This window comes from Fulmarus glacialis, unplaced genomic scaffold, assembly GCF_000690835.1.
Source record: "Fulmarus glacialis isolate BGI_N327 unplaced genomic scaffold, ASM69083v1 scaffold40836, whole genome shotgun sequence".
Taxonomy (NCBI): Eukaryota; Metazoa; Chordata; class Aves; order Procellariiformes; family Procellariidae; genus Fulmarus; species Fulmarus glacialis.
In genome coordinates this window covers 43,927-59,112 of record NW_009218290.1, presented here as the reverse complement: position 1 = coordinate 59,112, position 15,186 = coordinate 43,927, and the positions used below count along the sequence as shown (strand labels likewise).

Below are 15,186 nucleotides of genomic sequence, written 5' to 3'. Positions count from 1 at the left end.
TTCTGTAATCTGCTTCACATTTAAGAATTGACATAATTAGCTTCTTCAGAGTTGTAATGATAGTACCAAAAAGATAAGACCTCAAAAGACAAAGCAAAGTTAAATATATCTAGGGTCAAAGAGTAGAGAAGTCAGGGAAATAAAGTTTTAGTGTGATTACTGAATTATTTCTCTGTTTTCTTGGGCTGTATTTACATACAAGTGCTTTGCTTTATAAAACACTGCCTCCACAATTTTATTTTCTCGTCCTTTTGAAACGCAGCAGGTACAGTTCAAGTAGTTGGGAAGTATACAGTTACATAATTTGAACCACTGATAAATCTGCTAGATGATAAAAAATTCCCTGGCACCAGAGCTTGGGAACCTCCGGTCTTCCTTAAACGTCCTGATTCCACTGAGGTGGTTTTAATGGTACAAACAGGGCAAAAGGAAAGGATCTCTGGATCCCTGGCCTTCACACTTGCTTTAATAGGTTTGAAATTGTTATTGATTATTATCGAAGGTGTTTTGCTGGTCTCTTCTTTCTCTTCACTGTCATGACCATTGCCATCACCGTTGAATATAGCAATGCCACATGGGCGCTGGTTGCAGTGGTGGTATCAGCCCGAGCTTGCCTTAAGGACCTTGAGTACGGACTTGTACCTGTAAAGCACATCGAACATTGCAGCCTAATGTTATCACTTCTGTGGATGTTTCGCTTACGCTTGTAACTGTTTAAGAATGAGATGGTGATGATATTTTACTGGTAAGCTTGCATTTTTGGCGGTATCATGGCATGATGCAGGATTTGTTTTGGAAGTTATAAATCCTGCAGTTTTAAGGATTTGGGAATGATTGTGTAAAGGTTTTCCAGAAGTCTTAAAGTGGTTGTTGCCTACTGAAAGTTAATTATCCTGCTCCTTACTTGAAGTGTCTGGAGGCAACTAAAAACATAAGCCTTGTTTTTTTTTCCTGCTGGAAGAAGGAAGGGGAGGTCTCAGCAGGAGGAAGCCCAGCGGGTGTGCGGCTGTGAGGTCCCGCAGGCCCCCCCAAAGCCCTCTGCTGCCTTTACCTTCGTGGCTCCGTGATGGGAGCCAAGCTGAAGATGAGATCACTTCCACATGCCATTCCACATCCTTTTATGACCCCTTTCAACAGTATTTTTCTCCGCCTTTTGAATATGTAGCACGGTCTTTGTTGTTCAGGTGGTTTTTATTATTATACGTCCAAAATGCTTTATCATTAATTTTTTATAGTGCTTAAAAGTCTAAGGGCGTTTCATTGTTGTGGTTGGGGGTTGTTTGCTTTTCTATTTTTAGATGCTAAGAGTGTGTCTTGGTTTTGAAAATGATTTTGAAGAAGGTGTTTAAAATATCACATTTATTTTAGCTTACAATTTGTCACATTACGGAACGGGTAGTAGTTTTTATTACAAGCACTGTATTCATGCTGACTTGAAATGACCCTGTCACATGTGAAAACAAATCAGATTGTTGCTGTTAATGAGCTTTTCAATTTACTATTCAGTGGATCAGATAAGTGGATTTAAGAGGTAATGATCCTGCTTAGCACTCAAGCTTGGCTGTCAGATCCTAGTAGTTGTGGGAAATCCCCAGGGACAAAAGCGTTGACACAGTTCTTGATGGGATAATGGGAATCAAAGCTAATGGATGATAAAAGGAGTAGTAAGAGTTACAAGGATAATTGTGGATTAAAGCACTGCTCTTTGTCAACACTGACTGCTGTTTTAGTATTTTATTTGTTAAACCGTGATGTGGGGAGAGCCTAGTTTGACAACAGAGCACAATGCTACTACGATGTGCGCTCGCTTACACTCCCTTTCTCCCACTGGTTTCCCGTGGCAGAAAGGAAAGATCTTAAATTAAATGTGTGTTTGCCGATATGTTTGCATTCCTTGCTATCTCTTTTTCTCTTTTCCTCATATCAAATACAGAAATTCTTAAACTTTGCTAAAATTGCAGCTGCTATAGCATTTCAGCAGTGCACTATTTAGAGAGATGATTTTTTTAAAATTAGAAGATATTCTTTTTATATCTGAATATATTATTGTTGCTGTGTTTAATTACTATAAATGATAACTTCACATTTACAGTGTGAACATAATATTTTGCAATGTTTGAAGGATGGTGTTGTATATTACAATTTTTTTCATATTTTGATTGTCCTTTCACTACTGATTTTGTCACAATAAATTACATTGATACAATTATAAAAGGATAAGTTAGCTTACAAGTTAAGTTATCCTTGATCTTGGTGCAATTTCTGCTTAGAGCTGCAACTTTATTTCCTCATGCCTTTATTACGCTTGGCTTTGAAACTAAAGTCTTTGGGACATGAAAACACAATTTTTATTTTATTATTTATTATTTGTATTATTATCATTGACTTCCTCAGAGGTAGAACACTGCTGGTTTGGTTTTTAAGTAAAGTCATGGGATTACATCACTAGCAGAAAGGAAGTTGGTACAAGCAGGTTTAGGTACAGTAACAGAAATGTTGAGTTAGCTGAAGTCCATTGGTATTTGTGTGGCATATGTAACGTCAGCGAGCAAAATTGACAGCTAGATGGCACCAGGCTTTCACTGCTGGGTAGCCAGGGCTGCATGTGCTGTGCTTGGTGCTCTCCTTTCAGACCTTAGTGATACTTGACTTGATCACATCATGTGGAAGAATTACATATAACCCATAATACTTGTTTTGGTGTCACTAAAGGTTAAAATGACTGAAATGAAATGTACTGACTGGTAGGTCTGTGTTTATCCCAATCGTAAGCAAATAGCAGTTACTTGAGCTCAGAGTAAAGAGAGTTGGCAGAGGATTATAAAGAGATTTGCAGTACATGTCTCCCTTCTGTTTCTGAAGTTGATTTAACCCAACTAAATGCTTTTATCCAAACTAAATGTTAGGCTACTAAAACTACCAGAAAATTTTATGAAGATTACACGGTAAGGAAAAAATATACTTGATGTTTCCTGTGCATTTGTTACTGCATCATAACAGCAGTGTGATCTGATAGGTAGGGTGCTGGGAGAACTTGGCTAGTAATATATGTCTTGGATCTGAAATAAAGGGGAAAAGTATACAAATACGAGTTACTTGGTTGCCAAAGCCTTTGTTCTCCCTTCGAGAACACAAAAATGAATGTCTGAAGAGTACCTAATTTACCAGATTTTATGAGTGGCAGTACAAGAACTTGAAACTGCAAGCAAAAGGACAGTGTTGAATCACATCCCACTGAGGAAAGAGACCAGCAGAAAAAGTTTTCTCCATCCCTTTGCAATTTTTTTTACAATAAAACAGGGTTTTTGAATAGAGACTGTATTGTTCTGTGAACAACAAAGTGAGTTTAATGTAGAAAATTTATCTCTCCTTTGTAGGAAGAAATGTATGCAAGGGCAAGTAAAAGCCTATCAGTCCCAAATTCACAAAACACTATCAGAGAGTGTGTAAGCCATCTCTTACAAATGCTTCAGCTAGGTGGATGGACAGCCTGTACTTTTGTGCCTGTACTTTTCTCATGCAAAATCAAAATAGGGAAGCTTTTAGAATAAATGAAAATGTTGTTACTTGTAAATGTCTATAATATGCTACTGTTGAAATGTTTGTTTCCAGGTGTATACGCGAATGTCAGAAGTCTTAGGAATAACAGATGACAACCATGTTCTGGAAACATTTATGACGAAAATGTGAGTTTGTGCTTGGGGTTCTATTCTGTGTGTATTTTGTTTTGTCTTTAATGTTTACATAAAATCCGAGCTTTATTTTGTCATTAAGTTTGCTCTTTGCTAGAAAAAAGTTTTCCATAAATTTTACATATTTGAAGTAAGGGATAACCATTTCCAGAAGCACCTGTATCTTATTTTCTACAGGTACTGCAGGCCCCTAAATAAACAGTTGCAGCTAGATATGTCCTCCACAGTGCCTGCATCACCTCTGGAAATGGCTTAAGGGAGAATAGAGTTGAGATTTCATAGACTCTTGTTTAGTGACAGCCTGGCATAAGCAGTCCCCACCCTTCCCCACTTCTCATTCCTGGCACCCTTAGGTGTCAGTGGAATTGCCTGTAAAGCCTCATGGCAATTTACAATGGGGAACTGACCAAGTTAAACTAATCTTTCTTTGTTTTGGGGAGGCTCTTTTCTGGCAAAATTTGCTCTCTTAAAAATACAGATTCACAGAGGAGGATTTTAAGGCCTCATACTGAAGGAGACAAGGGGCATTATTACCAGCTGTCTTCTCATCTCTGGCATGTGGCAGAATAAGATGGCATGTTATTCTGGCAGATAAGCGTTGCAATACTTTCTCTTAAGAATAATCCTAGAAAATGACTCTGGAGCAGCTACCTTTTTCTCATGCCTCTGCTACAGCCACTTTCCTTGGGTGCCAGCAAAAAACTACCAGGATTTTGTCTTTTATTACTTATGTCCGTCATGAGATTTGATAGTTTCTCCTGACTCAAAAAGAGTTTCATCTAAAATCAGTTTTGCTCTTGAAGCAAAACAAAATGGTCCCTCTGAAAAATTGTGAATATCCACTAAAAAAATCTGGGAGTCCCCAGGAGACAATGAGTTCTGTGTGTGCCTGGAGAAGGAGAAACAAGTACCTTACCTCTTTATTCTACAGTGAGGAAGATGCTGCATCCTGTCATTTACTTCATGCCCTCTAAATCTGACTTATAAGACGTGTAAATACTTTCAGTAGATTTTGACCTACTAGAGAAACATCTCTACTGATGTTGGCCGGTTAGCCGTGACCTGTTCGGACAGCATTAAACATGGCTTGTCTTTTGCTACCATGACTACCAACCTTGAGAAATAGTAGCAATTAAGACAAGGTCATTTTCTAATATGACTTAACTTCTCTGTGAAAAACAAGGCATAAATGCTTTGCTTCCTCAAAAGCAGAAGTTACATCTTGCCTTAGGATGACAGTAGTACCCATCAAACCTTAATATTTATCTGGAGTATGCTTTGAAAACAGGTAAATGGAAGGTGGTGAATGAAAAAATATTGATGGATACTTATTGTACAGTTTCTGGAAGCAGTCTATGTCATGCCACTAGACGGCTAGGCTTCATTTTGTTGTTTCAAACTACAGTGAAACTTGAACGACTGAGGAAAAAAGGGGAAAAGAGGACTGTTGTTGGGAGACCAAGTGCATTAGTTTGATTCTCTTTTTCTACTTGTTGGTGCCATTGAGATGAAATCTCTGTTGCCTTTGCCAGTTGAGGAAATAACAGTATATCATTTAACAAGTTGTATGATAGGTACTACATATGTTTAGATTGGATAGCGCTGTATTTGCACAAGTACTGTAAATTTAGAAAAAAACATAGTTAGGGTTTTAATGTTACACAGAAGATTTTAAAAGAAAACTAGATACGTGAAAAGCAAAAATCAGTGCTGCTTTTTAGATTACACACTCTATATTTTTATTTTCTCTTTCCTCATGGCTTAAGGTATTTTCCTAAAAACGAATTGTTCATTGATTAAATTGAAGATCAATTTCATTTTACAGAATGGATGTTACAGCTTGAAATGGACAATTCCGTCAGTAGCTTTAAGAGTTAGCTGTGAAACTGCTGTGTAAACACATTCATGTTTGTGTCAATTAAAATAAATGAGCTTCTCCCCAGTGATAGCATGCCAGTTGGAAAATCTGGGTGTGAAACCATAACATACTGATATATAATCCAAAAACTAGGGTCTGATGGGGCAATCCAGTCTGGCAGCATTTCTGGTGCTCTGTTACTGAGAATAATCTTAGCACATTCGTAACAGCAGTGGGCAGGATACATGACTGTGAGACCATTCACCTTTTTCTCTTGTGGATGTAGTCAGTATTTTTAACCACACTTATTTTAGAAAGCCGCTAGTCTACTGTGCTGTTTTACCCTACAGATCCATTTTTTTCTTTTAAGTAGGTGAAATTTGTCATACATTATTCCTTAACATTAGGTTAAAAGGAAATGCTAGGGAATTTTTAGTGTGTACTTTCTTGTTAAAGTGGTGATATTCTCATCTAGTAACTGCACAACAATGTTTGAGAGGAGTTATGCTTGAAAGAATATTGTTGCCTGGCTGATGGCAACCAGTCTTTTAAATCAGAAAATGTTGAAGAAAAGTACCTTATCGTAATCTGCCATTAGCACTGTGGGATGATCAAAAGACAATGTCAGGTTATTTCCTTCCACTTTGCCATTAAAGAATCCAATGAAGGATGCATGCAGGAAGCATTTTGTACTTGGTGTGATAAGTAAACATAACAATTGAATTTATGGTAGTCAAACAAATTGTAGTCTACCAGGACATACTAATTATTTTTTTGTTCTGGTGTTAGAGACTTAACCTTTTTTTATGATAACTTATTGGTTGACACATGGAGTTTCTAGTTTCCTTAAGTCTGATGCGAGCTCAGTAATGTTTAAATGGATAAATGGCATTTTTCTTTGATTTCTTGAGATTTTGAACACATTTTTTACTGAGCTGTCTTTTTTCAGATCTCTCTGTTTTCAGCAGTTCACTTTCATGTATGTAGGTTTAATCTGTTCTTTTGAATTCATTAGTAGCAGCTTTGCAGTGGAGGATTGGTGATCAAACTCCGTGAGTTCTTCCATTAACAGAAAGCAGTTTGAAATACTTGTCATAGCTACTAGTAGCTGCAGTAGCCACTGTTCAGTTTATGGATTAAAGGCTGTATGAAATAGATACTCTTCAAAGTACAGAAATATTTTCAGATTTGTCAGTGTAATAGGTGTCCTTTAGACCTTCACATCAGATCCTAGACCTTTTATCACCTCTTAATGTGATAAGTTAATGAATGTGCCTTTTACTGAGTTCCTGTTAAACCATTTCTGAAGGGATGGAGTTTCATGTAGTCCAAATAACCATAATGGCTATATTTTCATCACAGTCTTACCAGAAATTTTATAGGATAGTTCTTCTAGCATCCACTGTCTTTGCTTGCTTTGACCATCACCTTACAGGGTGTATGTGTGGAAGGGGAAAGGCCAACTGAAAAAATACCTAATCTCAAATGAAATTTTTCTAGTTGCAAGGCATCTTAAAGACTTCTCAGCTGTTGTTCGTAGCAACAATAGAGTAGATTCAAGGAGGGATAAGCTGGGAGGAGTTACATGAGCGTGAAGACAGGCAAGAGGGAGCAATGGGATTTTGAAGGAGCTACTAGGGTTGCAGTGGATTACAAGATTCTGGAGGACTATGACTTAAGGTCCCACTGCCTCCTTAGACATTTTTCTTCTTAGCCTGTTTCCCTAAGGTGCTGGTTTTCAAAGGCACAGACTATTCCTCCATCTCTATGGAGTTCTCTATCCTTGTTGCTCCTACTTTCAAAATAGCCCTGTCACACATTCTTGTGCCTCTTGGCCTACTGGAAAGCGGATCAAGGCCAGGACTCCTAAGGCAAGGGAATGAGGCACTGTACCCAAAACCAATAGTAGTCCTCTCCTTCCACTGGTCATCCCTTTGAGCAGTAGCTACTTACCTGCCTTGATCCTTCCCTGTATAGGTAAGAGGCAAGGAAATATTTAGACTGGAGTAGTTTTAGTTCCGTCTGCTCCTTGGGCCTGACCTGGGTATTTGGCTGAAAGTGTCTTGTATTTATTTTCGCTGCAAGCACCTTTCCTCTTCTTCACTTATCCTTTGTGAGCCTCTTCTGGTTCCTTTCAATTACTATCAGATTCATGTGGAAGTGATTTATCATGAGGTAGATTTACAAAATATTTGCCCAAATACTTAGTATTTTTGGTCTTGATAAAATAACTGAAATGTGAATGAAAGATGCATATCCAAACATTGCTGTTGTGGTTTTTGCTTTTCCTTTTTTTTTTTTTTTTTTTTTAACCGCTGTACTGATTTCACTATGGTGGATGCACATATACATACATTATAAATAGAGAGATTTTCCATGTGACAATGTTTAAGTAATACATAAATATAAAAAGTCTGGATCTCTGAATCATGATCGTGAACTCCATGAATCATAGCAAACTAAAACTTGGCATTTTTATTCACAACAGAATGTGCATTTTTATAACTATTCACCTTTGTCCAGCTCTAATGAAAAGTATATATCCAATCACTGTCATTGAGCCACAGAGAGTTTTCATTGTAAATGATGATGATCTACAAGAAATAATTAAAACATTACTGTACAGAGCTTTCTTGCCCACAAATTGCTATCTTCATTATTACTGAAACTTAAGTGCCACATAAGGAAGAGATTTTCAAAGTCTTTTTAGGGGATTTGGATGCCCATTTTTATTGCGTTTTAATGGAAATTGGATAGCAGACACCTTAAGCAACTTTGAAAGTTTTGTTTAAAATGTATGATTTTTTTTATCTTTATGATTTTTATAATGCAAATGTATTTGTAATATCCTTAACTTGAGAGCAAGGCTATTCCTAAATTTACATGGTTCACAAACAAACAAACCACCACACCCAAACTTGCTGATTTGCAGCAGTTGTCATCTCTTCTGGCTGGTAGCTACTTACCTTTGGTAACTGCTTCTTTGTCATATTACCAAATCTTGTGTGAGGTACAGTAACCTATGCATGTGCAGGTAGTATAGCATTCCTGGGATTCCTCAGCTTTATTGTGATAGCATACCTGCCCATTCCATTTCAGAGAAGGGGTTCAAGGCCTCCTGGAAATAGGATGGATGAATTCTTTGGGCACTTAAAAATGGCCTGTAAGCAACCTTGGCATGCGATGGTAAATGGAGAAGGTACCCACCATCCATGTGACCAAATGGATTCTCTCCCTTCGTACAGTATGTACTCACTCTTCAGCACTCCCTTTTCTGTGCTGACTACGCTTTGCTTTTGCTTTTCTACCTTGCATCCCTGATTCTGTCTCCTCCTCTAAAATTTTCTTTTGTAAATTGCACCACATGGTTTTCAGTTCTCTCTTCTAAGCTGGGCATTCCGCTGCTATGCTCCAGCACTATCATTTCCCACCCACTGCTGCCGTAAGAACTGCTATGTCTTATATGAAGGGTTGTCCTTCGCTGTGCACCAGACAGAACTTTTAAGAGCAGTGTGATAGAGTCCATGTGTCTGAAGGGGTCTTTCTCCAAATCGTAAACTGAGGACAGGACAGGAAATTAAGAACAATAGCGTGTGGGTTTTTTTGAGGGGGGGCAAATCATGAAATGGATTTAAGAGGCTGGAAGTGGATGTCTTTGCCTTGATTCTTTCCCTGCCTAAATATCATAATGACTTGATACATGCAAAGAATTTTGATTCTTCTGTGGATGATATGATAACCGTTTTCCCAGAGAATTGTAAATTGGAGTATATAATCATTGTTTACCTTCCCCTTCTAGATTTTAGGTTAAAAATACAAAGCCTCTGAAAATAATACTTTTAAGTCACTGTATTAAGGGAAGAGATGTTTGGTGTGCTGATGGAACTGCATTAGTAAGCAGTTGTGGTGACAGACAAAGTCTCATAGCAAGCTGGAGGGTTCGGAGGTTGGAAAGCTGGGAAGCTTCTTTGGAACAGCTTTTAGAAGGAAGGTTTTATTCTTGTCTTAATAAAGGCAAAGTAAAAGCAAATATTTGAAAGTGTACTGGATTCTTAATGCTGTTTCATTTAATTTTTTTAAATTCTCATAGCTTTTCAGCATGCATCAGTGTTACCGTTGCTCTTTTGGTTTTGTGGGTGTGTGTATAGTTCAGTATTTTGATACTGGTATTGTTACCAACATTGGAAATATTCTGCTATTTTTTATTTCCACTTTTTTTGTGCTTGCCTTTAAAATGTGTTTGGTGCTCATCTACCATAGATGGTTTAGTGAATTTGGCATTGGCGTAGCTTTTGATGAAGCTCTTATTTTCCGTGACTCATCTGAAACTTTGACTGGCTCCTTTGACTCTGTTTCATTTAGTTCATATTTTAAATCAATAAGCCACTTGAGAGAGAAAGAGGCAAGGACACTAGCACTTGGATTTCTCCGAGAGCTGTAAATTTTTCTCCTCTTTCATTCCTTGGCTTCTCTTCCTTACATAGTGGAAAACTGCTTTTTATATTATGAGATTCTTCTTTACAAATTTTCTCAGATATTTATAATGTTTTGTAGATGTTTCTTAAAATACTACATTTTATGTGTCTTTCATCTTGCCTGATATTGATAAGGCAGAAACAGAAATGGGAATTGCTACAATTATAATTGAAATTTTTCAGCCTCTGTTCACTCACGAGTACTTTCTAGCTTTTATATTATTACTCCATTTTTCAGCATCTAAATACAACCGTGAACTGAAAGAGTAGATGTGTACAAAAGTACCCTGAATGTTGGATGAAGAGCCTTCCTTATACAGTTTTAATTTTCTCTTCAAGCTGTCACTATGACTTGTTTTTCTTTAAATGTCTTACATCTGGCTACTGAAGGACAAAGATTTTGCTCTTTTGCAAAATAGCCTTTTTATGATTTTGATATTGATGTCATATCTGGATAGTCCAAATTCATTTTTATTGCTTTGTATGGTATATACTTGTTAAGGATTTAGTGCAACTATAAACATCTCCAGAACTCCCCATAGTAGGGATAAACTGTGAATTATGGACTTGCTAGAAAGGGCTATTTCTTTAAGGCAATCTGAACCTCTGTAGCTCTTCATAGAGATTTTATAAAGTAAATCAATGTTTGTAAATCTAAATTGAGGAATACTGCTTTGGTAATTGCATTGTTATTTGCCTTTTCCTGAGCAAATAATACTAAACAGTTAGATGCTTTAAACTGCATTCTTGAGTTTATAACTTCCTGAAAAAGAGTTTATGTGGTGTAGTACATTCCTTAGCCTGTGCATATGTAAAAGCAATAATCAGTGCTGATTTTAAAGACATTTAACATCTCTTCTTCAAGTTCTATGTTCCCAAAATTGAAATCCTATTGTCTCATGGTATAAATAGCTGGTACTGATTATACCTCTTATGTCGTAGTCTTTCGTCAATAGAACTGACAGCTTAAAGTCAGAATGATTATGTGTGTTCTACAGACAAGGAAACTGAGGCATGCAAATCTGAAATTACTTATTCTTGGTCACCTGGCAGTTTGAGATACACTGTAGCAATTTGATATCGTGATCTGGAAGAGGTGCAGAGCTGCTGAGCCAGGAAATCGTGCTGCCTTTTTATTTGAATGGGCTAGGTTTCAAAAGGCTGTGGTGGCCTGTTTTTATTTCTCCAGATGAATCCAGTACCAGAAACTCTCCTGTGAATCTCTCATGCAGTATTATCTCCCTGTCTTGAGGAAGAGGGCATTCAACTTTCTTTGGGGTTTTTGAGCAATTGAGGGTGATGGTGGATGTCCCAGAAGAGTAGGGCACAGTACTTGCTTTCAAAAAAGGGAACTAAGAGGAAGCAACTTGTATAGGCTGATCAGCCCAACTTGGATTGTCAAAGGAGTACTAGAAAAAGTTACTAGTAGTCAGTGTGTAATTAAGTGATGAATGCATTTGGGCTACTTGGGGGAGGGGGCACTAATTTCTTGGACTCGCTGGCTGGAGTTTACAACAGGAACTGTAAGTATCAGACATTAGGACTTCAGTAAGATTGTTGACACTGGTCTACATGACATTCCCATAAGAAAGCTAGGAAATGACAGCCTACAAGATCAGTGACTCTTAACTTATTGTTGTAACCACTCGTTTTTTGAAAAAAATTAACGTTCCTCCACTTTAATGACTTCAGTTTACCCCTTTCATCTGAAGGTTAATGCCACCTCTTCACCTCCTAATAAATCTAGTAGGTGAACAGAACAGATTCCATCCCAAGTCACTTAGGTGTCTTTGCATTGACCTGCACACAGTACAAAAGAAGTTGTAGAGTGTCATGGCTCTGTGCTCCATGTCTCATGCTTGACCTATGGGAACGTAGTAGAGCAACTCATCATCGCCTGGTGTTAGCTGCATGATTTCACTGAAAAGCTAACTATGAGAGTTTGCTGTCAGAAATGGTAAGTTGTTTTATGTGGTGTTCCCCAAGGATTGATAATAGGTCTAGTGTTATCCTATATCATAATTTATGCATTGGTTCATTAATCAGAGTATGCTTCCTAAATGCCTGTGTCTGAGAGGGGTTGCAATTAGGGAAATGCAGTATCCCCTATATACCTTGGCTAGGGAAGAGGAAAAATAGGGATTAGTACAAGAACTGCAAGGTAGAGTTTCACTGGGAATTGGGTATATCAGCAGCTCTGTGAATTAGCCCTTAGTTTTTCTGTGCCCCATTTCTCCTATGGAAATTTTCCTAGGGAATTTATAGCAATTTGGTTTTATCTTGTAAAGAATTGGGCAGATAAATACTACAGAAGTTAAGTGGCCAGATACTGTGTTGAAAAGTGAGTAAGATAGATATGAGTAGGGGTAAGCTTCAGATAATTTATTTCATTATGACAGATGATGGATTTTTTAAAAATGAATGTATTTGTTACAATATTACAAAAATGTTTGAATCCCTTGTTCAGGAAAAAGACATGGCATGTTTTCATAGCATTTTCTGTTTCATAAATGGAAAATCCTAAGACGTATCACAGAAATACATTCGTAGTATAATGCGCTGCTACTCTGAGTTTTTGCACTGCACTTCTCAAAAAGAGGAAAATGTGTTATAATATCTCACTCTCTTGTTTTGTTTATTCTAGTGTTACAAATCTTAAATACCGGGGAAGATGTGAGCCCGTGATTTCAAGAACTCTTCAATTTCTAAATGACCTTTCTGTTGGATATCCTTTTTATTGTATTTGGCATAACATATTACTTGAAAATAATAAGGTAAAAATTAATATGAAGCAACAAGTTTCGTATGCCACATTTTTAAGCCAATTAGGATATTAATATTTATTCATCTTGGTTTATCTTTTTCTATGCATAGTTTTTGAAAGGTGTGCTCATTTCCACCTACTTCTTGTCAACAAAAGATTTGTATAACTGGTTGCTTATGGTCATCTATCCTATTCCTAATCTTGAAGTCAATAGCAGTGATGAGTTCGACAATATTGAGAACAGGATTGATTCTGTTAGCAGCTGAGAACAGGATTGGTTCTACTTTGAGGATGAGTCAACTAAGATATGAAGAATGAGTTAGATTTTAAACACAAGCCTTTTCACATGTTTTGTTGTTGCCTGATTCTAAGTTTCTCATTCTGTCAGTGTCATCATTACTACTGATAAAACAGCCATGACTTTCCACGTGGATTTTTGTCTGGGTTCAAGTATTTTTGTGAAATCCTTACCCAAATCATGGATGCTAACTTGCTATCTGCTGCAAACCTTTTGTGTCTTGTTCTAATACTCAGTCACTTATTATAAGTTGGAGAAGAATGTCTGCTCTTTGAATTTTCAGTCAATTGAGCAAGAAGATTTAAAAAAAAGTAGTAACTGGTTTTGATGTGACACAACATTTAAAGGTATGCGACAGATAATAAACCACCAGAGCTCATGAAAACATTCAATATTGAAATCCTTCGCTATTTTAAAATAAAAACAACTTTTCAGTAATTTTCTAGAGGAGATTGTTAGACAAGCAGAGGGGAAGGCACCTGGGATACGACAATTGGTATCATTTTATTTCTCCATAGAACTCTAATCATATAAGAAGAATTTTAATATATTTCTTTGGGTTGAAAGATGAGTGTGGGTTTCCACATTCCGTAAGTGAATTTTGTTTAATGAAAATCATACAATGTGTATTTCTATATGTTTACTTGAAATACCATTAAGCAGCTAACTTGATATTTTAAATATGCATGTGTTTATGTTCTCATGGCATCACAGAAGTAGGACTGGAAAGGACTTGAAAGTGAAACATTACTAAGAAATTTGACAAAAACAGAAGGGGAGAGATTTATTTCATTAGTAAGGTTTATGAAGAGACTAATGAGCTTTCTTCTCTTTTATACTATATACTTATTGCTTCAGTAGGATTCAAAACACTTTCAGAGTAACCAAGAAATTTAACGTGGTGCACCTAACTTAAAGTGCTTGCTTGTTTATTTATGTATGTATACTTGCTGAGATAATCAGCCTCATATTACTGCTAAAGCCAACAAGCATCTAGCATTTCATATTGTCTTCTGGAGGCTTTCAAAGGCATGTATTCACATGGTAGCTCTCAAAAATGAGGGTCAGTATAAACTATTGGTGCAAATAATACTTTTCCAAGGCTGAAATGTCTTGATAGTCTTAGTTTTCGAATTACTCAAATTATATTTGCAAATGAATTTCTGCTCATGAAATAGATATAATAACATCAGGACCTAGAAAGGATGAGAAAGTAGATCTTTAATAACCTAAGTTCTCCTGAAGAGTAGAATTGTGATGAAATTGTGGGGTTTTTTTCTTTGCAGAAACTTGCTAACTGTTGCAAGAGCAGTTTCAGACCCCTATGCGTAATCAGGATGTGAAGCAGCACTGCCTTCATAAATACACATCTTAAACATCAATGTGAAATGTTTAAAGACTAGTAAAAAGAGAGATTAACTAAAAACTTAAATACCAAAAATTTATTCAATTACTTTTCAATGGAAATACTTCAAACAAAAATTCTGAGAACAGTAGCTTTTCTGCTTAGATGGGTGGGGTTGTACAAAGACGGCTTTAATGCTGGTTCACTTCACCGTGATGTTGTATTAGTTAAGTTTAAAATTGTGTTCCCTGGCAAACCATAAAAGATTTCAAAAGTATTAGACACCCACTTTTGTGCTGGAATTTAATATGCAACTTTTTATTGGAAAATAATCGTCCTTGTCTGGCAAAATCCACCATGCAATATTTCTGTTAGTAGGCATAATGCAATAAAGACAGGGAGGGCTATTTATCACTACAAATTTTGAGGATTTCAGGATTCTTTTTATTATTTTAATATATTTCTTTGGTATTAAATCAGAAAAATGATAAATTACACCTGTCGAGGCTGTTTTTCCTTTTTCCCAGAAAATGATGTACAACCCAATTTCACTGGTCATTTTGGCTTTTAAAGATATGTATTTTTTTCCTATAAAAAACTCTACCAATAGTTTTTTTTTTAATAATAATACTGAAGTACTTTTTATTTCAAACATATGAAGTAGTTTATAACTACTTCCTGGCATTGCAAACTTTGGCCTTTTCACATTATATTAGGGTTTTTTAAAAAGGCATTAAGTATATATTGCTTTGAA

The 15,186-nt window shown here is 36.6% G+C and overlaps 1 protein-coding gene across 1 annotated transcript in view; it reads left to right on the top strand.

Moving 5' to 3' along the window:
* Nucleotides 1-15,186, top strand: part of RANBP17 (RAN binding protein 17) — a gene marked incomplete at both ends in the record, with an annotated part of 133,225 nt that overhangs the window by 76,485 nt on the left and 41,554 nt on the right. Inside the window, 2 exons of the mRNA XM_009579988.1 lie at nucleotides 3,613-3,686; nucleotides 12,670-12,750. Of these exons, the coding sequence (XP_009578283.1) occupies nucleotides 3,613-3,686; nucleotides 12,670-12,750 (155 nt within the window). The remainder of the gene's footprint in view (nucleotides 1-3,612; nucleotides 3,687-12,669; nucleotides 12,751-15,186) is intronic.